The sequence below is a fragment of the Brachycentrus maculatus genome, unplaced genomic scaffold (genome assembly GCF_059751285.1).
Source record: "Brachycentrus maculatus isolate JH-2025_06_01 unplaced genomic scaffold, ASM5975128v1 h1tg000717l, whole genome shotgun sequence".
Taxonomy (NCBI): domain Eukaryota; kingdom Metazoa; phylum Arthropoda; class Insecta; order Trichoptera; family Brachycentridae; genus Brachycentrus; species Brachycentrus maculatus.
This window is the reverse complement of record NW_028281448.1, coordinates 87417-114613: the sequence shown is the minus strand read 5'-3', so window position 1 is coordinate 114613 and position 27197 is coordinate 87417. Positions and strand designations below refer to the sequence as shown.

General features: G+C 30.8%; 2 protein-coding genes across 2 annotated transcripts in view; both read right to left on the bottom strand.

Annotated features, from left to right (window-relative positions):
• Positions 1 to 489: 489 nt before the first annotated feature.
• LOC148300428 (lysosomal acid glucosylceramidase-like) lies at positions 490 to 16652 on the bottom strand. The gene is made up of 13 exons (XM_088274826.1): positions 16536 to 16652; positions 14350 to 14472; positions 13279 to 13415; positions 12221 to 12305; positions 10230 to 10359; positions 8807 to 8963; positions 7701 to 7858; positions 7035 to 7161; positions 5239 to 5355; positions 4091 to 4244; positions 3189 to 3265; positions 2237 to 2514; positions 490 to 702 (listed from the first exon to the last, which is right to left on the bottom strand). The coding sequence occupies exons 2-13, from the start codon at positions 14462 to 14464 to the stop codon at positions 603 to 605; spliced, it is 1635 nt and encodes a 544-aa protein (XP_088130952.1). The 5' UTR covers positions 14465 to 14472; positions 16536 to 16652; the 3' UTR covers positions 490 to 602.
• Positions 16653 to 22312: 5660 nt separating this feature from the next.
• LOC148300427 (uncharacterized) overlaps positions 22313 to 27197 on the bottom strand; it is a 29933-nt gene continuing 25048 nt past the window's right edge. Inside the window, exons 3-4 of the mRNA XM_088274823.1 lie at positions 24709 to 24871; positions 22313 to 23028 (exon numbers count right to left, since the gene is read on the bottom strand). Of these exons, the coding sequence (XP_088130949.1) occupies positions 22694 to 23028; positions 24709 to 24778 (405 nt within the window). The 5' untranslated portion in view covers positions 24779 to 24871 and the 3' untranslated portion in view covers positions 22313 to 22693. The remainder of the gene's footprint in view (positions 23029 to 24708; positions 24872 to 27197) is intronic.

Genomic DNA, 27197 nt, shown 5'->3' with positions numbered 1-27197 from the left:
CCTGCCTATGACAGTCTTCGGCCCCGTAAATGCCCAGACTTCCATATTCTTCTTCATCTTTGATGAGATGTCAAAAAAATAATATGATAATAATTCCTGTAATTGGAGATAATCCAGATTTTGTGATATTTGGACATACTTAAAATGTTGTAAGGAAGATTTACATTAACACTAAACCCATTCATGTAATGACGTTTCTAGTATGAATTTTCTAAATATTTATTAAAATTCTAAAAACTTTTCGATAAATAAAAACATATTTTCCTAATCAGTGATTTTCGTCCAGAGTAGTATTTTTTAATTATTTATTTAATATAATTACATTTTTATAAGACTCCAAGAAGCATATCAGGCAAGAGTCTTCGAGATAGAATAAGAAACGCCAGGATCAGGGAAGTATGCGAGATCGAAGATGTTGTTAGGAGGGGAAGGCAACGAAGGAGACAATATTTGGACATACTCAAAATGTTGTAAGAAACATTTACATTAATACTAAATCAATTCATATAATGACGTTTCTAGTATGAATTACCTAAATATTTATTTAAAACACAAAAACATTTCGATAGATAATAATATATTTTCCTAATCAGTGATTTACGTCACCAATACACAAGAGTATGTAATGATTTTCCGGGAACCTTGACATCAATTCTTCCTTTTCCCTTTTCTCGTATCGATAAATTCATGGCCTTTTTGGTTCTAAAACAGTAAATATAATTCTTTAGTAACATTAGTTACCCTTTTATGTTAGTTGAATGTACAATATTTTGAGTGTATCTAAATCAAATCTAGATTATCTCCAATTATAGGAATTATTTTTCATATTATTTTGACATCTCATCAAAGATGATCATATTTGATGAGATTTAAAAAATAATATGAAAAATAACTCCTATGATTGAAGATAATACAGATTTGTGAACAAGTGTTTGGACACACTCAAAATGTTGTAATTAATTAACTCGTCAAATTATAAGCTAAAATAATAAAAAAAGAAGATGATGAACACCAGAAAATGATATTTTCTGGTGTTTCTCATGTATGTGATTACATTCCAGCATTCGGACCTCACATACTATTAAAAGAGTTTCTGCTCAATAAAAAGCTTCTTTTAATCTCACCAATGAAGTTCTAGTGATTCAAGAACAAGGTTACTAAATTGGTTCATATATATAGAACCTCCAAGAATTTCAGTAGTGTAGTTGTCAATAATGGGTAGAATTGGTGAATGTTACACGTGTGTAAAGTGATTACTTATACCAGTCTATGACGGTCGTCAGCCCCGTAAATGCCCAGACATCCATATTCTTCTTCATATTTGATGAGATGTCAAAAAATAATATAAAATGAATGTATTTAATTTAATTTTGTTTCACATATAAAACATAACATTTCCACTTCGTATTTGAGCCCTTGATAAGTGAGGTGACTTATATCTTATGTAAAATCACTAGTCAAATAAATTAGTAACTTCATTGTTAACCTTCCCTTACGGGTGTTGTGTACCTAGTACACATTGTTTCTAATAACCATAATATCTCTATAAATATAACAAATACAAGACAAACATTTTAAGTATTCCTTCATAACATATTTACGCATTGATTTAAAAAAAGTTAATAATAATAAAAAATTATCGGGTACATCGGAGGTATTATATATATTAACAGCGCGTGAAGAGTGTGCGGGAACCGTGACACTATATTCGCATCTCACTCTTGCATACATGCACTGTGAGGAGCTTAAAGCTCAATGTTCTATAGCTAGCCGTCAGTAGCTTCCGACAAGAGCGAACCTATGCCTGTTTCGTGAGCGTTGTCAGATGGTTTTTTAATGTTTTCAGCAAATAAATCTAAATTATTTAAATTTTTGACTTCATTTTATAATTAGTTAAGGGGATTTACTTAAAACCTGAGGACGAGGAGAGCTGACCCCAAAAGTCTATAAAGACGATAAATTGGGATGGAGCCAGGAAAAAGAAGACGAGACCTATAATCAGTGGGGTGCACTGAAAATTAGATAGTTAAGGCAGTAGATGTAGGTAGTAAGGTAAGCTAGGTACTCCTTACTAGGGTAGGCAGTAGATGTAGGAGGTAAGGTAAGCTGGCACTACTTAGTAAAGCAGGGTAGGTACTGGTTGCTTTTTTATATGTCGCGCGGGGAAGGTAGGATAGACACTGTTTTTCTGCCTATATGGAAGACACGCCCCTGTTTTTAATAAAAAAATACTTACGGATTAAAGAATACAACTGTTATTCCATCGTCAGGTCTGAGAAAGGCCACACTCTTCATAGATCCGAACTTATTCACCACTTCTACTCGTTTGGATCCTCTCGGTATGAACTTGCTAAAGTGTCCGAGCGCATAGAAAATGGGCGTTTTAATAAACTCGTCGTCTTCACTATGCACTCTTATGGGCGCTGTATAATGCGCATTTCTCCAGTTCGGACCATTTTCTTTATTTAAAGCCATATTCCAATCTACCCAACCAACGTACCAACGATTCAGATTCTGAAAAAAAATTGTTTGTCTTTAAATTGCACATTATATATATACATAAAAAAATATATATATACGTTTAAAACAAAATATGTAGTTTAAACCTAGGTACAAAATTTTGTGTGTGTTCAAAATGCTAACAAAAAATCTGGTTTTCTCCACTTTTTACATTTCTACATTTTGACATCTCAGCATAGATGATGATATGGATATGGAAGTCTGGGTTTTTACCGGGCTTACGACCTGTTATGTGCTGGTTTAAGTGTTCACTTTATACAGGTGTAACATTAACTATTCTATGTATGATCGACAACCACACTCAAATTTTCAAAAAGTGAGATGTCAAAAATGTACAAAAACTACAACCTTTATACAAATTACAAAATCATGTTTTCAGACGTGTCTCAGCATGTCGAAAAATTCGGGTTTCAGTTCTTGCATACAAATCAAAGTATCTCTGCTAAATATAAGCTTTTCTTAATTCAACATAGATGGCTGTTGTGAACTCATGTGTACTGTATCATGAGATTGATCAATATATCTAGGAAAAAATATATGCAAATTTGAAAATCTGGAATTCATTTAAAAAATAAAATATCTAGACTTTCATATTTTTATTTCACTATGTGGAGATGTAAAAATGTAAATGATGGCAATTTAATGTGCAGAAAAAAAAATACACATACTTCAATTATTTTATCCATGTATTTTTGGGCATCATTCCATGATGCTTTAGAATTACTAGACGACGGTTCTGAATGATCTGAAATTATGAAAATTATTCAATGCATTGTAACTTTTAAACCTTTGGTCACATTTAAATTCACACATGCAGTAAGTTTTATTTGAATCTAATATCAGTACTTCATCAAGCGAATATTTGCTTCAAAATGTAGCGGTACTTATTTTTTTCTGACATTTATTCCCACCCGATGGTTAATAGGTTACTGAATCGTATAAATGCTATGATATCTTGATCGTTACATACAGAAAATAAGGTGATCAATCCTGAGATTCAGGTACCAGTCCAGGGTTGTATTTTTTAAAATGATTTATTAAATATAATTAAATTTTTATCCAATTTCTATACATTTCTACTTAATACAATATTAAAATTTTAGTTGCGCTGAGCCTCTTCAAATAATAGAGTAATCTCTTTTGCTTAGAGAGGGACTTTTTCTTCTTTTATTTGTTTAAAGTATCATGTTATAGATTGAAAAATAAATATTACTGGAGGAAATATATATTTATGAAGTACGAGGTAGTTATCATATTTAGTTTTTTTTTTAGTATGGTCTGTATTTGTTTGTAGTATTCGTTAAGTTTTTATTTAGTAAAAGTGTTTCTGTCTTTTATATTTTTAATTTCTAAAGAGAGGCTGTTGAAATTTTTTATTCCTAAGTATGTGTAATTAATTCTATGATTTTAGCTCCAACAAACAAAATACCTTTTCATAGTAATAAATGTAGAACATAATAGGAGATAAAGATGGAAAAAATTAATAAAATCAATAATATTATAATTAAATGACATTAAGGAAAATATATATTTAACTAATCGGTATGAATTAATAAAAAATAAAACTTACTTCTAGAAAAAAAACAAGATTCTGTTTGAAGCAGGTATTTTTCAGGATATCTCTCGTGGGTTTCATATATTCCTTCAGGACCAGTATAAAAATCTGCATACCAATGTACTGCGATCCCGTCAATGTATTTTAGTACCTCTTTATTTTCAGCCATCTGAAACCATAAAATAATTTCAACAGAATTATTCAACTATCAAATCGTAATTGTTTTTGAAAAATTGTAACCAAAATATTGTCATTCAAATACGAGTGCAAATAAATACCATTACGTTTTCATATAAAACTGCTTTCTTGTTTATAAAGGTTAAATAAGAGTATTTTTGATACTCCTCTGTTGTTGACGTGATTGATTTTACAACGACTGAGAAAAGATTAAACTTTTTAACCAACATTCTTAATTGGCTTATGGAGTTGAAACTAATAATTAATTTTCCGAGTATAATATAAACAGTTTAGATGTGGAGGTCCTCACCAAAAAGTTACAATTCCAATATTGCACAAAAAATCCTTTAAATGCAAGTATGTTATGTTTATTCTATCGAAATTTTAATAAAAATTGCGACAAAACGTGACCAATCCTGTGTTTAACCAATATAAAATCGCTACGCACTGACGATAATACTATATCACTTGTTGTGGGTAGTGTGCTGGTACATTAACCAATTTAATAAAATATTTTTGCTCTGTTTTTTCTTCTCAAAGCTTTCCATATTTTTATTATTCATGTATGATTCACTGATACACACATACACACCCTCTTACATACACATACACACACACACACACACACTCACCCCAACCACAAACATTACTTTCATTCATCACTAATTATAATAAGAATAACATTATCGGTGGACTTTTGTAATTGGCTGTAGATTTATTAATTGTTATTGTATATTGTATTGTTATAGCTGTAAGAAATCCAAATAAATAAATAAATAAAATCATTAAATCTCAATAAAACGTTACAATTTTACAAGTTGGAATTCCTGATTACTCAAAATCATTGATTATGGAAATGTAACGTTTTGGTGAGGACCTCAGACCATAGACATAAACCAATATTGACTAAACTAAATGACATAAACCGAATTCTGTACTCCACTAGGATATACTGCATATAGAAAAAAATATAACTGCACACTTACTTGGTCCATAAACCAAGGCAACATGTATCTAGCGTCATCTATTGCCAATATCTGGACATTTGAAAATTTTACGTGATTCTTGATGGCTGGCCCCAAATTTTCAGCGATCCATTTTGCCTAAAAATCAATTAAATAATTTAAACATTTTTAAATAAAACAATTTTCTTTTAACCACTATTTATTGATACACTTTTTCCAACCGGTTTCGACAAGAAACTTGCCATCATCAGGGTTTATGTACTAATTCTAAAACATTGAAATACTCATAGTTAGGTTAAATTAATTAACCTTCCCTTACGAAGCCTAAAACTTCCACGTACTCCGTACACCATACGAAAAAAAATCAAGGTTCTTGTCGAAACCGGTTGGAAAAAGTGTACACATAAAAAATGGTTAAAACAAAGTTGTATTATTTTATAAAGTTTATAGAATGTGCCACAAAGTATCTGCGAAAAACATTCAAGAAATAAAACATTATTTTTTAACATCTCATCAAAGATGAAGAAGAATATTCACAAAATCTGGATTGTCTCCAATTACAGGAGTTATTTTCATATTATTTTTTAACATCACATCAAATTCTTCTTCAAAAGCAATTCTTCTTCAAAAACATATTCTTCTTCATCTTTAATGAGATGTTAAAAAATAATATGAAAATAAGTCCTGTAATTGGAGACAATCCAGATTTTGTGAACAAGTATTTGGACACACTCAAAATGTTGTAAATAAAACATTATTTAACACGGATGTTGGAAAATATAAAATAAAACAGTGATCTGGGTGTATCAATTGTTTTTTTTACAACAAGAGACTTTGTCTTCATAAATCACAACACAGGTGAATAATTCTCATGAATCATTCATTCTCACAGAAATCAAAAAGGCTTACAACCTGACGTTCAGTAGATGGCAGCACTAAATTTTTAAGGAAAAATCTGAAACTTTCCGGTAAAACGGAATATACGGATACAGTATTTAAAATTTCAGAAAAATTGTAAGTAATTTAGACAATTTTCATAATAAATGTTTGAAAATATGAGATTGTCAATGTATTGGGTGTATTAATTTCATTAAGTAAAAGTAATTTATTAATATGTAATAGTAAAAAATTGCACTACTCATATAAAACTCTATTTACTAATACCAGTCAAAATACAATTCACAAAAAATAACATGTTATAATTGTTTAAGTGAAAAAAAACTTTAGTCCGCCTTCGTAGTGATGAGGGCGTTTGGCTATCGCGCTCGAGGTCTCGGGTTCGATTTACAGAGTGGTCAAAATAAATGTAAGCGATTTTTTAGATTAGATTTAGATTTTTTAAACAAGAACTTCACTAGCGACATCTATTGGTGAGATGAAAAGAAGCTTTTTAGTGATTCAAGAACAACGTTTTAAATTGGTTCATATATAGTATTTGAGTAAGGTGGTTGTCAATAATGGGTGGAATTGGTGAATGTTGTAAAGTGATCACTTAAACGAGCGTTTGACGGTCGTCAGGCCCGTAAGTGCCTTGACTTCCATTCTTCTTCATCTTTGATGAGATGTCAAAAATTAATATAAAAAAGTCTCTTTAAATAAAAATTTAATTAAGGTGGATCGGTTTCCTTGAAGAAAAAAATAATTCTGAAAATCGATTTTTTTAGTGTTTGCATCGATTCGATGAGTTGAAGTCAACCTGCCATTTTGTATCCACTTCCAAGAATAACAATTTAAAACACCACTTTAATAATTGAAGATGCCACTTTGATAATTGAAAATACCACTTTAAATAAATAATTATTTCAGATTCTACAAACCATTGAACGAGGCCACCAGGCAACTGAATTAATGGTAATAATTGGGGGGAAATTACCCAGGATTGGTTCGTTTCCGGTTGAAATACCCCAAATTTTTATACCATTATTTGTATATTCTTCAATAAACCTGTAACAAAGATTAATGAAAGATCATTAATAGCCATCTCACTGCATTCCCAGATCTGAAACAGAAGCATCTAGGCTTCCTGACAAACCTTCTCTTGTAAAGCAACTAACCATCACGCCTCTTTCTGCAGGGGTAGGCAGAGAGAATAAAACGCGGCACCAATCAGTCTTTGCGAATGACCGTCGCTTCTTCCACGTGTATGATTTGGCCTTTATGTGGTACAAGGTGTAATAATGTCAGTTTATGAGAGTGGAATGAGTGATATGGTGTATCTGTAATATGATTTGCAAATTCCGAAAAATAATTACTAACAAGACCTCTACGATGTTTTTTAATTCTAATCATTAAATTTCTCGCGGTTTGGCCTCTATATTTTTATCGCAATCTCCACACGAAATTTCATAAATACCATTTTTTGTAATAAGTATATCTATTTTTGATTTTGAGTTTTCGAGGATTTTATGTAAATTATTATTTGTATAAAATGCAGCTTGGATATGGGAGGGTAATATTAAAATACGTTTATCTTGTATAATTACTTGACATGGTAGTCGGCAAATGTTTGGTAATATTTCTCGATTAAAAAAGATCCTCGGAGGTTCCCGTTAGTTTTCATCCATCCCGGGGGAGACCATACTGAACCAAACAATAATATTTCATCTGTTGCCATCTGTGATGCTTCCTTGATGAGTGGGATCTGAAATAATTTGGTTGAAGTTTTTTTCACATTATTTTGTTGATATCTCAACAAAGGTGTGAATAATATGGAATTCTGGGCATCTACGGGGTTTATAACCGCCATAGGCTAGTTTAAGTGAACGTTACACGTGTGTAAAGTGATAACTTGACACACGTGTAACATTCACCAATTCCACCAATGATTGACAACCACATTACACAAATTCTCGGGACTTCTACATGCATTGTTCAAATTCAAAACAAAGTACTGGAATTCACTAGAATTTCACAAAAGATACCTATGGTGAGATGAGAAAAGTTTTTTATTAAGCAGAAACTCTTTCATTCGTATGTGAGGTCTAAATCCTGGATTGTTATCGCCAACGCCAAAAGTGCCAGATGTTATCGCTATCGCCAAAAGTGCCATATCTAAGCTAGACAAAATCTGGAAAGACCGGGGTGTGAGTAACAGCACACCAAGATAAAACTAGTCAGGAGCTTGGTCTACTCCATTTTTCTTTATGCTGTTGAAGCATGGACCATAAAAGCAGAAGAAAGGAGAAAATATGATGATTCCGAAATGTGGTATTGGATGCGCATGCTCCGAATTCCATGGACAGCTAGACGCACCAACGAGTCAGTTCGGCAGGAAGTACACTTGGATGGCTTGACTCTGGCCAATATCTGTACACGACTGATCTCCAGTTCTTTGGACACATTGCGCATGGCAATGATGATAGCCTGGAACGACTGGTTGTGATCGGTAGCCTAGAAAGGAAGAGAAGGAGAGGAAGATCCCCACACTATGGACCGATCAAGTTAAGGCAGCAGCAGGCACCTCGGTGGTTGGAGCGCTACGTGCAGCGCAGTCAAGGGATAACTGGAGAGGAGTCATTGCTTCCACAAGGACATAACCCTCAGTAATGAGGAATAAGACGGATGTTTCATGACAATAGAACTAACTCACCTTGTAATCGAAGTCTTCACTTGAGAGAGAGAAATTGGAAAGAGACATGTCATCCACTGGTAGCTCATTATAGGCATACTCATGTGATGAGAAATCACTTCCACCAATAGGGACTCGTCCCATATTAAACTCCAAGCCTACGTCACTGAAATAAGATCTGAAAAAACGTGAAATCAAGCATCAATATTTAAAAATTAAATCTGGCATTTTTGCTAATTAATCCAAAATATATATACGTTAAAAGATTAAACGCATTATAAATTTGACTAACTTATTTTTATGGATGGGTAGGACAGTATTATTTCGACTTGGTTTTCTCGAGGAACATAACTTTACGCCCGTATCCTCGCTGAAGGACCCCCTTCCAAATCCTTTAACCATCTAGCTAACAATATTCTTACAATTTTTATTTTATTATTATTTATCTCACGATTTGTATCAGTCTATCAACATTTTTTCCACTTCTGACTCAGCCTACTCGAGTCCTATTTTATTTTTATTTTTTTAATGTATTCTATCATCATATTATAATTATCCAAGTCTTTATAAGCATCTTTGAGGTAGTATTTTAGGAAAATGGCGGTGTATTAATTATAATTTTTTGTTATTATTTATTAATAAATAAATCTTTTGAAATGAGAATGTAAAAGTCCGGGCAAAGAATTTAACATACATGTATACAAATATATGCATGTGGGTGTGTGTGTTTACATATATATATATATATATATATATATATATATATATATATATATATATATATATATATATATATATATATATATGTTATAAATTAAGTACTTTGAATAACATCCCTAGTGCATGTTGGTCCTCGGGTCGACCAAAATCGCATGTGATCAATATTTTATATTATTTTTGACATCTTATCAAATATGAAGAAGGATATGGAAGTCTGGGCGTTTACGAAATTAAAGGTTTATGGATAATAACTCCTATATCCTGATTTGTGAACAAGTGTGTGGACACACAAAAAATTTTGATCAACATTTTATGTAGTTATAAGTAAATAGTGCTATAGTAGTGACATGTAGTATTGTTTGCATGCTGTTGTAGTGATAAGTCGATAAGAGAAGGGTAAGTCTTGAAACCGGCAGACGAAAAATCTCGGTGAGTTATTTACTAATATTCCTTTAACATTTAACATTTTATAACAATTAAAATTACTAACCACAAAGTAAAGGCTTTAAATATAAATAATATTGAGAATATTATCCAGTAAACTGGCTGTCTGTCTTTGATAGAATGGTCAAAGTTAAACAGTAGTGATCTCTTAAAGCAGCTAATGACAGATTGTTAACTTTATCAATGAACAGTTTTTCATTTAATTTTTTCATCATTTCAAAATGTCAAGAAAAAAGAAATTTGATAAATTAATTTGTTTTAATACTTGCATACTTGCTACCTAATTAAATTTTCCCGCGTCGGTTTGCTCAAAGAAAATGCATTAATGCACGTAGCGTCACTAAAGGACCCTCCGAATCCTTTGATAGTCTGGTAGACAATATTCCTGTTGATTTCCAATACAGTTGTTCCTGAAGAAAATAACAAATTTTAATATGATATTATACACATACGTATGATTTATGCACCATAAAAGGGATAAAATTTATTTTTTGACATCTCATCAAAGATGAAGAAGAATATGGAAGTCTGGGCATTTACGGGGCTGACGACCGTCAAAGACTGGTTTAAGTTATCACTTTACACACGTGTAACATTTACCAATTCTACCCATTATTGACAACCACACTACTCAAATTCTTGGAAGTTCTATATATATGAACCAATTTTGAAACATTATTCTTGAATCACTAGAACTTCACTTGAGACATCTAGTGGTCAGATGAAAAGAAGCTTTTTATTGAGCAGAAACTCTTTTATTTGGACACACTCAAAATGTTGGGATAAAATTTGTTCAGAATAATTCTTTTTGACATGAGAGATGAAACATTGATACCGATTAACAGGAATTTTTAAATTATTTCATACAATTTCAGTTCCTGTAACTTCATCCCATTTAAAAAATAAATATGAGGTCGAAGGATTTTGAATCTCTTATATCACTGCGACCTTATTAAGTATATCGTGACCTTCTCTCTGTATCATAGTTCACTCTCAAGACCTACATGAGTCATGTAGCTCACGACCTGTCTTGGTGGTAGGAGCTTCACCTTCTCGGAGTCCAGTAGAGGTCCTCCAAGGATGTAGCTTCGTTTACGAGCGAGTGCATCACAGTTATGAAGAATGTGGATTGGTGTTTCGTTATCCTCCATACAAAATCTGCTGACTGAGGAGTCATGTAGTCCAATTTTTGATGTTTCGCTCACTCCTTTCAAGAACGTCATAAATCAAAAAATTCGATTTTTCAGAAGAACGTTTTTAATGTTTTAAAATATAACACAGTGTATTAAAAATAGATATCAAGCCTATTATTGAACTTTTTACTGTGCAATAGATCTTTTTAGGTAAAACCTGAAGGTTTTGTCTCCATTTGAAAAATATGTCAAAAAATAATTAAACAACACATTTTCTTCAAAATGCAAAAACAACATTTTCTGGCCTGTAGCGGGTAAATATTAAGTTAAAAATATGCCTCTTTTGCTGGAATATAGAACATTTTCTGGGCATTCCAAAAACATACACAACTGAAAATCGACGAATTTTGATTTATGACGTTCTTGAAAGGAGTGAGCGATATATGAATATCAACATCTTCTAACAGTATACCAAACATTTCTTCTTAAATTCTCTCAGACTCTTCTTTCATTCTTATATTATTTATTGATTCGGCATTAACTTTATGGAATGACATGTTGATTATTTATTTTAAAAACACTTGTTATAAACCACTTAATGAGTTTTATTTTATTATACACGACTAGTTTCGAAAACGAACAGATGTTTTCATCTTCAGATGAAAATGAAAACTAAATAAAAAGGGGTACATAAAGAGGTTGATAGGGTAATCAATAGAGGAGAGAGAAGGAGAAAAGGAAACATAGACAATAATGGTGACGTTTTGTGAAACAGCATATTAACTTTTTATCAGAATTAAAATTTTTATATATATCTAAATTTTCTATTTTCATTTTAAATAATCTTTTCATTCTTTATGCATTCAGGCATCTGATCATACATTTCCAAACCCTTATAGATAATACAATTTTAGGTCTTCGTTTTTTTTTAAATGTCTTATTTTACCCTTAATTCTAGTATTATGTTGATGATTTATTTATTTCAAATTTCTTTATGCTTAAAATATCTGCATTAAGTTCGTCACCGATTTTTTGATAATTATTTTTGATGATAGTTAATGTTATTATTTATAATATTAAAATACCTTTCCAAATACTTAAATCAATCAATTGTTGTTGATATATAAAAAGTACCAACCTGGTTTAAAATCATTTGTCCATAGCTTATCCGAATCATGGAAAGGTTGTATTAATCCAATAGATTTGTAAAAACGATATTTTTTCTGAAATAAATTTTAGTAAGTATTTAAAAAAATCGAAATAAAATATATATTTTTAGGGGTAAATGTGTTAAAAAGGGGGAAATGCATGAATGTGGAGGATGCGAAGAACGTTTGCAAAGACAGGGTGGTATGGCATTCTATTCTCTCTACCTACCTCTGTGGAGAAGCAGCGTGATGGTTAATGCAATATGTAGTTATTTAGTGCAAAATGTAAAAAAAATCCCGTTAGGATCTGGCAAAAATCTAATTTAAGTGGTCTCTGATAGTAAGAAGTCACAATAAAATTTGGAACATAGGCAAAATAAAGGAATGGGTAAATTATCAACATTTAATTCGATGAAAATTGTAAAATAGTTTTTATTCTTGATTTTCCCTCTCTTTTTTGTGTGTATATTAGGTTAAAATGGATAAAAACAAAAAAACAAATTAAAAAAAAACTCCACCGACAAGACACACAAGGTGGCTTGGTGGGTGGGTGTCTGCAAAAAAAAATCTTTTATATGTTTAAAATTGTTCTTTGAATAAATGTATACTATTTATGTATAAATGTATACTATTTATGTATTTGTCCGCCTCCGTAGTGTAATGGTCAGCACGCTCGGCTACCGTTCTGGAGGTCCCGGGTTCGATTCCCAAGGGGGGTAAAAATAAATATAAGTGATTTTTTCACTCTAATATTTATTCAATATTACACTGGACTGGTACCTGAAGTGGAGGGCTGATCACCTTTCCTTCATGTGTAATCGATCGAGATAACACTGCGTTTATATGAAGCAGTGCCCTATGCACCATTGGGGTAAGGTTAGGGTTTTATTATTATTTATATTTATGTAAAAAAAAAAAGATTTAAGAAAAAGTGGTATTCAAAAAGTCAAACTTAAATTAAAATTAAAATATTGCTGTGATACTGAAAATGCATTTAAAAGTATTAATTTTGTTATCGAACGCGATAAAATTAAACACAAAAACATACCTGATCAGAAATATAGTGTATATAGGATCCTGGAGTTAAAGCAACTACTTTGGGTATTTCATCGCAGTAGTTGGCATTACATACACATGCGAAAGAACTTAGGTCCAACATCCTCTGCAGGCAGGGTTTATCCTGTCCTATAAACACAACGAAACTAAAGCAAAACAAATATTGCGTTAAACCCATGAGAGGTTACGTTCAATAAAGCGTTAATACAGCTATCACCAATGTTAAATGTAAAAAGTTATGAGATACAAAATGTAAAATTAAATAACTTAATTTGAAGCACGTTCAATAAGCATCAATTTGTACATATCGCTTACTCCTTTCAACAACGTCATAAATCAAAAAACTTGATTTTTCAGGAGATTATATATATATATATATATATATATATATATATATATATATATATATATATATATATATATATATATATATATATATATATATATATATATATATATATATATATATGTATATATATATATATATATATATATATATATATATATATATATATATATATATATGCATAAATATTTAAATATATATATATATATATATATACATATAAATATATATATATATATATATATATATATATATATATATATATATATATATATATATATATATATATATATATATATATATATATATATATATATATATATATATATATATATATATATATATATATATATATATATATATATATATATATATATATATATATATATATATATATATATATATATATATATATATATATGTATATATAGACAGTAAAAAGTTCAATAAGTGAATTGATATTTATTTTTAATACATTTTATTATATTTTTAAACTTCAAAAACGATCTCCTGAAACAAGTTTTTTTATATATGACGTTGTTGAAAAGGAGTGAGCGATTTGTGCCCGTTTTATCAATCTGTTTGTATGCTACAGCTATCTAGTTTACAGATATGAAATATGATTAACGTACGATACCATTAGAAAATATTATAACATCTCCCGATAGGGTGATTCATTTTGTGCTACCTCGATTTTTTTTAAATAAAAAAACTTACCGTGTGCGTTTTTCCCGAGCAAAACGAAAGTGATTATAATACATATGTAAATATTACATATTATATCTCCTTTTCTATTCAGGACTTTACACATTTTTGTTCCAAACGATTCCATACTGTTAGCTGAAAAAGAAACACAAATAAATGCTATAAATAAATTTATAAAAAAAATCATAAAATGATCTTACAAGAAATACGACCCTGAGCTGAAAACAATTTTTAAATCCGTACAAAATAATGACTTTTAAAAATGCGAAGAAGCCAGTTGGAGCAGTAAAAAAGATTGTGTGCGATACAACTTTTTTTTGTCAGTATGTCGTATTTAAAAATATTATTTTATAAATTTTTTGTATAATTTTTGTAGATTCTATTATTTTCTTTGAATTTAAATTATACATTTTGCTTTTCAGCTTCATAACTTTGCCAGTCATTGATTTTTTTAGTTTTGAAAAGTTCAGTATTTGAAATTATTATTCCGATTTTTATAAGATTCAAATTATTATTTTATCCCTTGTCACTTAGTGGTAATATTTATCCATTTTCATTTAAGTTTTTCTTGCTAAATGCCAAGAAAACCTTAAATTTCTTTAAATCTATTGTGACACGTGTTTCGATGCATTCCGCATCATTTTCAAACACCATAACCTAAATCAAAATTTTAGAGTTGTGTCCTTGGGACGTTGAAGGATGAGGGGGTAGGAGCTGTTCCTTATATTTTTTTTTTTTAAATTTTTTTAGAGTAGGAACAAAGAAAATAGGTTGGAGGCTTTAGTGGCTGTCATAGTGTTAATTATGGGTTTATCATTTATATTTTTACGATTTTCTATTATTTCAATTTATTTCAGTTTATGACTCTTCGAATGAATAATTTTTAGGATGTCTACGTTAAAGTTATTAAAGTGATAATCATTTTCTTAAAAATTTTAGCGAACTCTTGATTATACATAATAAATATTCCCTATATTTCGTGTCGCAATAGATTTAAAGAAACAGTGATATTTACCAAGTAAAAGATAAATTAAAATACCTCTCAACACCACTTAAACTCATAAGCGACGTATTTGTTTAAAAAAGTCAATATTTCTTGGCTTAGAAGTGATATTTACTATACTTAGTGAGGGTAGGCTATGTTACAATTGTTTGCTTTTAATTTAAATTCAATTTCTATATTAAATCACAGACTTTTTTACACTGCACACTATCTGCGGGCGGATTCGCGCTCATGATACAGATAAACATCTCTGAAAAGAAGTGATAACATTTAACCATACTGATGCTGCAAAAGTGATGCATAAAAATAACTTACACGCAATTTACGATGAGTCGAGTGAAAAGGTAAAATTACCCTTCCCACAAAACACCATCTGTCAAGTTAAACGGTAAAATTACCCTTCCCGCAGATAGTGTGCTCACATACATTGCTTACAAAATTTTGCGTGTGTGAAAATACCTATTCACAAATCTGGATTATCTCCAATTGAGAATTATTTTTTCCATTATTTTTTGAGATCTCAAAAAGAATATGGAAGTCTGGGCATTTACAGGGCTCACGACCTTAACAGGCTTGGTTTTGACCAAGCCTTGATATAACCCCATCTATGACATATTCCTTATTCTTCTTCGTCTATGTTCTGATGTGGAAAAATAATATGACATATTGTATTATTTATTATAAAAAATGCTGATTTTTCTCACTGAACTGAACATAAATACTTGGTAACACAAATCAAAATAAGGGTTTCAAGAAAACGTAAAATAAATAAACATTAGTAAATCCTTCACTAGATAACCATAGTTTTATCGTCTTTAAGTACGTTTTAATTTATATTTACTCATAATATATTCGCAAAAATATCCGATTCAAAACACCTTTGTAACATCGATAAACCCTAAACTTTTGCAAGTTTTTATCACTTCAAGTAGACACGTATTTCTATGTGGATTATGAACACGGTCTTCAATATGAATATTTCGTTTATATTATTTTTTTACATCTAAATATATTTGAAGAAATATATGAAAGTCTGGGCATTTACGCGGCTCAATTATTATCCGGATTTATGAACAAATATTTGGACATACTCAGAATGTTGTAAATATTTCGTTTGTTCGTAGACATATACATATATATATTTATTATTCTGAAATTATGACTATGAAATTAGGACAAATTGAAATTTTCATACTTATAAAGTCCAGATGTCAGTATAAACTTGTTTTACCGTTTCAATTAATTAATACAACAATTCAGATTGTAGGAATATGACTACACGACTACGCCTTACATTTACACAATTAACATTGACTTGAGATCCCTGAAGTAAATATAAGATTGGTTCGACGTACTCATTTAGGTAATAAAGGATGTTCTTTTAAAGGTATACAAATTCAAAATGAAAAATAACATTTAAATAATGTCTATGATATTGACTTTGTTTAATAGATAATTTTATGCCATTATTGTTAAAAATGATTTTAGCTCGAATGAAGCGCAATCGTGAAGTCCAATTTTCGACAACTGGGGCCAATCCCGCCAAAAACACGGTGAATGTTGACTTCCAAATAGTCCCTTAAATATATTTTATCAGCATAGACTAGACTTCACACACCCCGCCATGTGGTATGTTGCACCATCTTGTTGAAACCACAGCTCTGTCACATCACTGACATTCAATAAAGGTACGAAGAAGTCAGTAATCAAGGCTCTGTAGCGCTCTCCATTGACCGTAATTTTCTGGTCAGCATCGTCTTTAAATAAATATGGGCCAATGATTCCACCTGCCCATAGAGCACACCAAACAGTGACTTTTAAAGGACGTAAGGACCAGTGGCGGTCGCTGACTTTTTGTAGAAGGGATGCTGGACATGAAATGTTTATACTCGTACCTACTTCGTACTAGATATCAAATATGCACATCTAGACGCCATCTCCATAAATCCAAAACTCAAAAATTACAGATCCAAAATATCATCAACTCATTTTTATTTATTTAAATTATTTAGTAAATCGTAGGTTAATAATATTCAATAACAGTTTAACTTCAGTCTTCAAGCTCAAAAGTAAACTGTCAAAGCAACGCGCGCACTAAGAACAATCCAATAGAGTATGTGATTCTGTTCATTATACACATTAGTATAAAATACATACTTTGTACGTCGGATGCTGTCATTAATATCGTATAAAGTTGATATGGATGTTGGCTTGCGAGTCTCAGTGCGGATGCGCTGAAAGAACTTAGGTTCTGACATTGTGCACGCGGTTCACAAATCGCATCCAGTATTGCTTGTTTACGTGCTTTTTACGTGTTTCACAGTATTTGAGAATGCATGTGTAAATTCGGAAAATCCGCTTATTAACATAGCCATTTAACCAGAAGTGTGCCTCATCGGTGAACAAAATTTTGCTTTGAAAAAGAGGATCAAGCTGAAAATTGTTTTCGGTCCATTCATCGTCATGGTGAAATATTCATAGTAAAATGGCAGAACGTACTGATTACAAATCAACTTTCATCTGTCAAATTGACAGTATGTGGAAACAATGTTGGCAGTTGAAAAACCAAACCTCTAAAAAAACACCCTTTACGTTTACTTAACTATTTGAAGTGTATTTGTGCTCATGTACTTGAACTATGGCCATACTATTTCTGTTCATAGCCCGTTTCTTTTCCTATAACCATAAAAAAATTGTCATCATATGATTTAGGATAATATTTTAAAAAATCATCTTCAATCTGTGACGCATGTATAAAAGGATTTCAAAAGATAATTCGTACAAAAAATCCTATTTAACCTGTCATTTTTATGCATGCCTTATGATTTATATATCGATAAATTATAATTTTTTACTAACGTACTTTACAAGTTTTTATTCAAACTCTTTTAGCCTGTATACGTTTACTTATTTATGTATTCTTTCATACATATATATATATATATATATATATATATATATATATATATATATATATATATATATATATATATATATATATATATATATATATATATATATATATATATATATATATATATATATATATATATATATATATATATATATATATATATATATATATATATATATATATATATATATATATATATATATATATATATATATATACATATATATATGTATATATATATATATATATATATATATATATATATATATATATATATATATATATATGTATATATATATATATATATATATATATATATATATATATATATATATATATATATATATATATATATATATATATACATATATATTTATATATATATATATATATATATATATATATATATATATATATATATATATATATATATATATATATATATATATATATATATATATATATATATATATATATATATATATATATATATATATATATATATTCATATATCAAAGAAAAACTTGTTTTTTTGCCACTTGAGTTTATTTATGACTACTAGTTTCAGAAGCTTCCATCCTCATGTCTAAATAATAACATTTTTACATTTAGACCTGAGTACACTTGAGTTTATTTATGAGTACCCTAGTACTCATAAATAAACTCAAGTGGTATAAAAAAAAAGTGTTTTCCTTTATTATTTTAACATGTCCTACCACAAAGTAAATGCCGAAATAATAAATAATATATAAGTTATATATATATATATGTAAAATATGACCAAAATAAGCATTCCCGACCCAATTCCCGGTTGCAAGTCAGTCGGCGTATAAATGGAAGAGGATGTTCAGCTAACAGAGAGGGCACCCCCTTTATATAACGAGTAAAATTTTCCTGGCATATCGTATTTTAGGCACATCGATTATTTTTACACTTTGTAATAAAAAAAAAAAAACATTATTCAATCGAAAACAAGGTAATAGTAACCATTAACAAAAAACTGTATTTTTTGTTTGTTTTTTTTTCTTCATAATAACTTTTAAACCTGGCCTGTTCAATGAATACGTAGACTGACGTCATAAAACTAAATCTACTTTTACAACATTTTGAATGTGTCTAAATACTTCTTCACAAAATCTGGATTATCTCCAATTACAGGAGTTATTTTTTTTGACATCTTATCAAATATGAAGAAGAATATGGAAGTCTGGGCATTTACGGGACTGATGACCTTCTTTACATCTCACCAATAGATGTCTCTAGTGAAGTTCTAGTGATTCAAGAACAAGGTTTCTATATTGGTTCATATATATAGAACTTAGAATCAGAATTAGAAACTAGAATAATGGGTAGAATTGGTGAATGTAATACATGAGTAAAGTGATCATTTAAACCAGCCTATGACGGTCGTCAGCGCCGTCAATGCCCAGACTTCCATATTCTTCTTCTTCTTTGATGAGATGTCAAAAAAAAAGATGTAAAACTACTTTATTCAGAAGTCACATGTTTAGGTCCCCTTCAAAGTTTTCACCTCCCTGATGTATACATTTATCCCAACGGTGTTTCCATTTATGGAAACAGTCCTGAACTGCATCTTTTATGATATCCTTCAGCTCACTCTCACATATTGCATGACATCGTCTTCTTTTTTAATTTATTTTTTTATTTTATTGGAAGGAAGAACAACAGTTACAATATATGATAAATCAGAATACAAAAAAAAATCATGAGTACCAATTACAGTTCTTCACAACTATGCATAAGAAAAGTCTATATATAAGAAGAGACATGAGACAAGGATGAAATAGAGAGAAAAGGAAATGACAGTGATAGAAAAAGAAGAAAGGGAATGGACAGGGAATTTTTTTTTCATTAAATATATTTACATTTTTATTTATAATATAATACATTTGAATCATTTATACATATGGAGAACTTTTATATTTCGATTCGCTGTGCCTCTCCATAAAAGAGTAAGAGGTTTGATGTTATATAATAAAAGATATAATAGTTTTTTTTATATATTTTTTAAAGATTTAAATGTATAGAGCTTTAATTTTTTTCTGAAGTATTTTAATATCATCTATTTTTTTTATTTCTTTAGGGAGTTTATTGAAATGTTTGATTGCCAAATATTTGAAGTTTTGCTGAAATTGCTTGGTGTTGCATTTCGGAGTATAAAAATCGTTTGAGAATCTCGATGATAATTTTTTTGTTAAATTTAAATAGTTGTCACCCTTCAGTATTTGAAAAACTGCGGTTTTTTTATAAATGGATTTGGGACTTGAAATTTTTTAAATAATAATTGGAAAGGACAGGGAATAGAATTACCTTTTTAGGTTTATAAGATTTCTTTTCTTTTCAAAGGTCTTTTGAATTTAAAAAACTAGAATAATTCAGAAAGAGTGATATCACGTTAGTTGGGTGGGTGGACAAGAACAGTGATCAAGTGTTTCGCCAAAAACTCACGAGTTCTGAAATCTGAATGGGTGGGAGCATTTTCGTTAGCGTTGTTCTTTCATCAGCTTATTTTTTATCTTCCAAGTCAAAAGACTTTTGAAAGGAAGAAGATTTGAGATGATTCCCGAGATGAAGAAAAAAAGAGACATAGGAGCTAAAAGACATCACAAAAGAAGCGTTCTAGGACTGTTTCCAAAAGTAGAAACACTGTCGGATTAAGTGTGCGTCGGGGAGGTAAATACTTAATGTACATATACTTATATATATATATATATATATATATATATATATATATATATATATATATATATATATATATATATATATATATATATATATATATATATATATATATATATATATATATATATATATATATATATATATATATATATATATATATATATATATATATATATATATATATATATATATAAGAGAACACAGACATGAAACTTCTTAATAAAGTAAATTTAACGTCAGTCTACGTATTAATTGAACAGCCCTCATATTATATTGCAATTAAACATTTTAATGCTACAATAATAATAAAATAATTTTTTCTTACATTTGCTTCTCTCAGACGAAGCATGACCTTCGTTCTGATTAAAACGTTAATTCTTCTTCAATAGTCTCGTAGATATTGGCAATGTTCAACTTACGCAAGCTATTCCGACTGCGAGTATGCAATCCCGAGTGCGGCTAGCTATTACCGGTGTTCTCCTTTTCCTCTCCTATTATTATATCTTCTTTTCCTCCTCCATTTCTCTCCCTTGAAGCAGTTATAATATTCTGATGACCTTCGCTTTCGTTATGAAACGCAAAAAAAACAAAAGATACAACTATATTCGCAATTATGCATGGAAGTGAAGCATCGAATTGGTAATAGAAGAATGAAAATAGTCTGAATCCAATCAAAATGCGATCTCTTAGATAAACGTGCGGAAAAGGAATTATGTTGAATAAAATACACAATGACATATCTGGATTTTTTGCAGTGGCTAGAGAAAACCCAAATTTGTGTATAAGTATTGGGACACACTACAAGCTGTGTAAAAATAATAAAATCATGTTTTTATGCGTTTCCTAGTATGTAAATATAATCCGGGGTTCGGACCTTGCATACATCAAAATAAAAGAGTCTCTGCTAAATAAAAGCTTTCCTCATCCCACCATGGTTGGCTCCAGTAAACTCATATGTATATTGTCATGAGATTGATGACAAATGCAGGAGTTCCAAAATTGTACTAGAGTCGTTGTCAATCATGGGTAGAATGGTAAATGTTGCACGTGCGTAAAGTGATCACTTAACGAACCTGACAGAAATTTAATGTTTTTAAAAATGGAAAGGTACAAGAAGCGCTGGGCTGATGACCACCTCGCCTTCATACAATCAACTATCAAGAGAACACTGAATCCCTACGATTCAGTGCCTTATGCACCATTACATTGGGTTAAAATAAATAAAGAACCCCCGTCTTTCCTCAAAGCCTTCCGTCTGACGATATCTTGTGCTTCCTGCTCGCTCCTAATGTTATGAGATATGTCTCCAAATCTTTGGAACGGTTAGAAGAAGAAGAATAATGAAAAACCGTCCCTTCATGTTTATTTATTTAATTATTTATTTATTCGTTTATTAATTTACGTGATCCATATCATTCAAACAGATTACATAGTTTATATTTTAATTTTTAAATCAAACACAGATTTTTGCGTCTACTAAGTTGTATTTTATTAACAAAAACACATTAAAAATTAATATTGTGACGATTGTTTCGCCTAGTTATGGCATTTTTAAACTTATGTCGTTTGAAACATTCGTTTGAAAATATCATAACTAGGCGAAACAATGGTCGCAATATGAATTTTAATGTGTTTTCGTTAATAAAATACAACTAAGTATAAAATAGTAGACGCAAAAATCTTTGTTTAATTTAAAAATTAATACAATTAAAATGGAGTTCTACAAATCAAATAGATTACATGGTTTTCGTATCAGTGGTGCTGTTTCCATCAGCATCTGTTTTGATGACAGTCTTGGACATGGTCTTTGTTTTGCCATTTCCTGTGCTAGATCCGGATCCAGTCGCACTTCCGGCAGTCTCTCCGGCGTCGCTTGCTGTTGCCCCACTTCCAGCTGCTGCAGCTTCCGCGTCCCCTTTCGTCATGGTCTTTGTCATAATTCTGGTAACCGATTCGCCATCCTTGTTTACTTTTGTCTTGGTTCTGGCAACGGCTGTTGCCTTGTCGTCAGCTGAATCTCCCGACGCAGAAACGGCGGTTGTTCCGCTTGTGGATCCAACGTCACTTGCGCCTGTAAAAAATAGGGAATTATAGTGAAAGACAATGGTATCAATAATAGGCTTGCCATTATTATGAAGCTCTAAACCGGGAGAGGTAGGGAAAAAAAATATGTACAATGGAACCTCTTATAACGAGCATAATTCGTTCCAGAATCTTACTCGTAAAGCTTAACATTTTTTTCCATAGAAATCAATGTAAAATACGATAATGCTTTCCATGCCGAAAGAATACTGAAATTGTTTGTATTTTTTCATCTGATTGGTGTATTTCGTTTATAGCTTCTGCAGATCTCTCTATTTCTTCCCATTTTAGTACATGATGAGTTTTACTTGGTTTCCTCCCAGAAATTAGCAAATGCTGAGAAGTTCCTGATTGACCCACACAAGACAGGTCCAGGTTCCTGGAGTAGTCGGGTAGACACTCGACTGCGAAACTGGCTTTGTGGGTTCAATTCCTGCCAATTGCCGAACAAATTTAAGACATATTCATTTTCAATTGGTCTGGGTGTTTATAATGTATTTTTCACATAGACCTTCCCTTTCCTAACTGACAAAATAGAGGCTTTGCGGGTTTTTTTTTTTTTTTTAAATATCCTTCCTGTTTCCAACACACTTTAAAATTCAACATTTTTTTAGCTAAAATAAACAAAAATCCGCTAATTGATCTATAAACCTTACATAAAGCGTAAGGTAGCTAATCAATGCAACTTCAATAAAATAATAAAAATAAAATAATAATACGGAATTTCACCAACAACTCTTTCAGTAATATTGTTTAAAAGTAATGTATTTTAAAGCTAACTAACTACTCATCACATCGTTTCTCCGCAGACAGATAAAAGAATGCCACACTACTTTGTAAGTATGTGTCTTTGCAAGCAATCTTCGCCTCTTCTACGTCCATGCGTCTCTTCATACATACCCTCTGATTTTACTGACTCCTGATCTGACCACATTATTACAAATACTTGATCATACCAAGTTTACCTTGGTCTTTTTCTGCTCCGATTTCCAACTTCATTCATCAATTTATTTTACTGTTCTTTATTTGTTCCAAATGTTTAAACCATCTCAACACACGTTTCTGTAGTGTATTGATAATGCTTATTTATCTATGCCTTGCATTTTTTCCTTATTTCACCATTCAATACTTTATCATAGATCTAGAGATCGTACTTCAAATCTGTTTCCATTCTTGTTTTGCCAACTCCGTGCTTCACTTTCATACATTAGGGTTAGAACCAGGTCTTCGTTGTAAACTGAACTGCCCATTTCGCTTTCAGTTTGAACTGGGAGCGTTCGAGTAATTCATTAAATCGACCAACACATTCCTTGCAATTAATTAATTAATATATTAATTTATTGGAAAACCAACAGAATATTAAACAAAAATAAAATAATACAATAAAATTAAAAAATAACAATCCAATTAGAGGTTTTCACATGAGTAATCTAAAAATAAAAATTAACTGTCTTGTACGTAAAAGTATAACTATATAATAAACTTACATAACATGTTTTTATCAAATAATTGAAATTTTCTTTTTCAATTAGTCAAATAGACATCAACAATATTTCTCTTAAACGTATTAAAAGAAACATTATTGATGTCTATTATTAAGTATTACATTGAATGAATGACCATTAATGAATCACCATTCCATGCAATTAATGTTTCAATTCCACAATACCTGATGTTCCGGACGCGGCGCTTCCAGAAGCAGCTCCGTCGACGACCACCTTGCTGGAGGACTTGCTCATGATGGAACCATTTGGCCTTACTTTGGTGTCAGCAGTGCTGGTCACTTGGGCTGTTCCTGTCTCTTCCACAGGAGCTGCGATACATCTCCAGTCCTAGGAATAAGAGCAAAATAAGTTTTGTGAGGCAAACGTGTTTAACTTGAGAGTCAAATTATTATTTTAGCCTCTTTGCTAGTTTCCTTTTATTTACAACATTTTGAGTGTATTCAAATACTTGTTCACAAAATCTGGATTATCTTTAATTACAGGAGTTTTGTGAACAAGTATTTGGACACACTCAAAATGTTGCAAATAAATTATCTGGTCAAATTATAAGCTTAAATAATAAAAATGAAAATGGTATTTTCTGGCGTTTCTCATGTGTGTGATTGTTATTCAGGATTCGGATCTCAAATACTAATATAAGAGTTTCTGCTTAGTAAAAAGCGTCTTTACATCTCACCAATAGATGTCTCTAGTGAAGTTCTAGTGATTCAAGAACAAAGTTTCTAAATTGGTTCATATATATAGAACTTCCAAGAATATGAGTAGTGTGGTTGTCAAAAATGGGTATAATTGGTGAATGTTACACGTGTGTAAATTGATCACTTAAACCAGCCTAGGACGGTCGTCAGCCCCGTAAATGCCCAGACTTCTATATATTTTTCCTCATCTTTGATGTGATGTCAAAAAAAAAAATATTATCCTTTTATTTAGTTCACAGGTAGGCAAGCATATTAGCCAAAGAACAAACTACAGGTGGACCTCATCTTTCGCACATTCGACTTTCGCACATTAAAGATGTGTTTTTGTTGTTGGAATAATGCCATAATTTTCGTGCTTTTGTTTCCCTTTTCCACTTTGAAACGCATATGAACCAGGTCCGTTCTGTGAAAAATGTTAGTGAGATGACCGTATTAAAGAAGAATGTGGTCACAATGGAGTACGCATATCTCGAGTGCGTAGGGCGATCCATAATAATACTTCATGTTGATAAGTTTATTGAGAAAATGTATTTTTATTCAATATATACTTTATAATTTTTGATAAATATAAATTTTAAAGCACAGTTTTTAGTGTTTTACTATATTTTGTTTACATCCCTTTACTTTCGAACATTTAACTTTCGCACACATTTTCAGGAACCAATCATGTGCGAAAGTTGAGGTCCGCCTGTATATATTTTTTAATAGACTTCCATATTCCTCTTCGTGTTGAGATGTGAAAATGTAAAAATAACTATTATTTATTGAAAAAAAACTAAGTTCCTTTTTCTTTTAGACGTATCACTCATTCAATGCATGTTTGCTAACCTTTTTTCTTTTTCATCTTTTTTTTCTGTTAAAGTCATGTATTTGTAGTTTATATTAACACTTTAAATCTAATTTTACTTCATATAATACATATCTACTGTATTCTTACCAGCGCCCTTTACTATGGCCTAAAATAAAATTTATACCCACACACAGGCATTTGTAGGATCTTTTTTGTATTTATATTTTTTGTCCTTGTATTTATATAAACTAACTAACTAACTAACCATCACGCCGCTTCCCCGCAGGGGTAGGCAGAGAGAATAGAGCGCCACACAACTCTGTCCTTGCAAACATTCTTCGCCTCTTCCACGTTCATGCATCTCCTCATACATACCCGCCGATTGTTACGACTCCTAACCTGACCTTTTTCAAGTATTTGGCATACCTGATCGTGCCATGTTTTCTCGGTATTCCTCTGCTTCTTTTCCCACTAACATTCGCCTCATAAATTTGTTTTACCGTTCTTTCCTCACTCATTCGTTCTACATAACAAACCATCTCAACACACCTTTCTTAATTTTATCGATAATGCTTATCTCAGCTTTGCATTCCTTCCTTATTTCACTATTCGCACATCTATCATACATCGTTTTGTCGCACATTCTACTGAGAGATCGCATTTCGACTGCATTCAGTCTACTTTCATTCTTCTTTTGCCAACTCCATGTTTCACTTCCATACATTAGAGTTGGAACCAGGACTCCGTTGTGCACTGCCAGTTTAGCTTCCGCTGATAGGTTTTTATTTGCTGTAACTGATTTCTGTGCACCATTCACTTTGTTCCCAGCATTCACTCTCCTTTCTATGTCTTTATCAATCTTTCCATCCCTAGAAAACATACTAGGTACCCAAATACACGAAATCATCTACCTGTTCCAAAATCTCTCTGTTTACCAATATTTCACATTCAGATCTGCATTCTTCTCTTTCAAAAACCATAATCTTGGATTTGCATTTATATTATGTTGTGAAATGCTAAATAATTAAAAATAAAGAAAAAAAATGTGGAGAAAATCCAGATTTGCAAACGAGTATTTGGCCACACTCAAAATGTTGTGCAAAAATATATTGGCCACTTCCTGGCCTTATAATATCCTGTAAAATATTACTACCTTTGAGATTCT

What these genes read in the sequence shown, in the direction of transcription:
- LOC148300428 (XM_088274826.1), bottom strand. Translation starts at nt 14,464, where the DNA reads ATGGAATCGTTTGGAACAAAAATGTGTAAAGTCCTGAATAGAAAAGGA. An exon ending in ATCTTGTTTTTTTTCTAGAA is followed by an intron (nt 3,266 to 4,090) that starts GTAAGTTTTATT and finishes TCATAATTTCAG; the next exon opens with ATCATTCAGAACCGTCGTCT. An exon ending in ACATGGATAAAATAATTGAA is followed by an intron (nt 2,515 to 3,188) that starts GTATGTGTATTT and finishes ATTTTTTTTCAG; the next exon opens with AATCTGAATCGTTGGTACGT.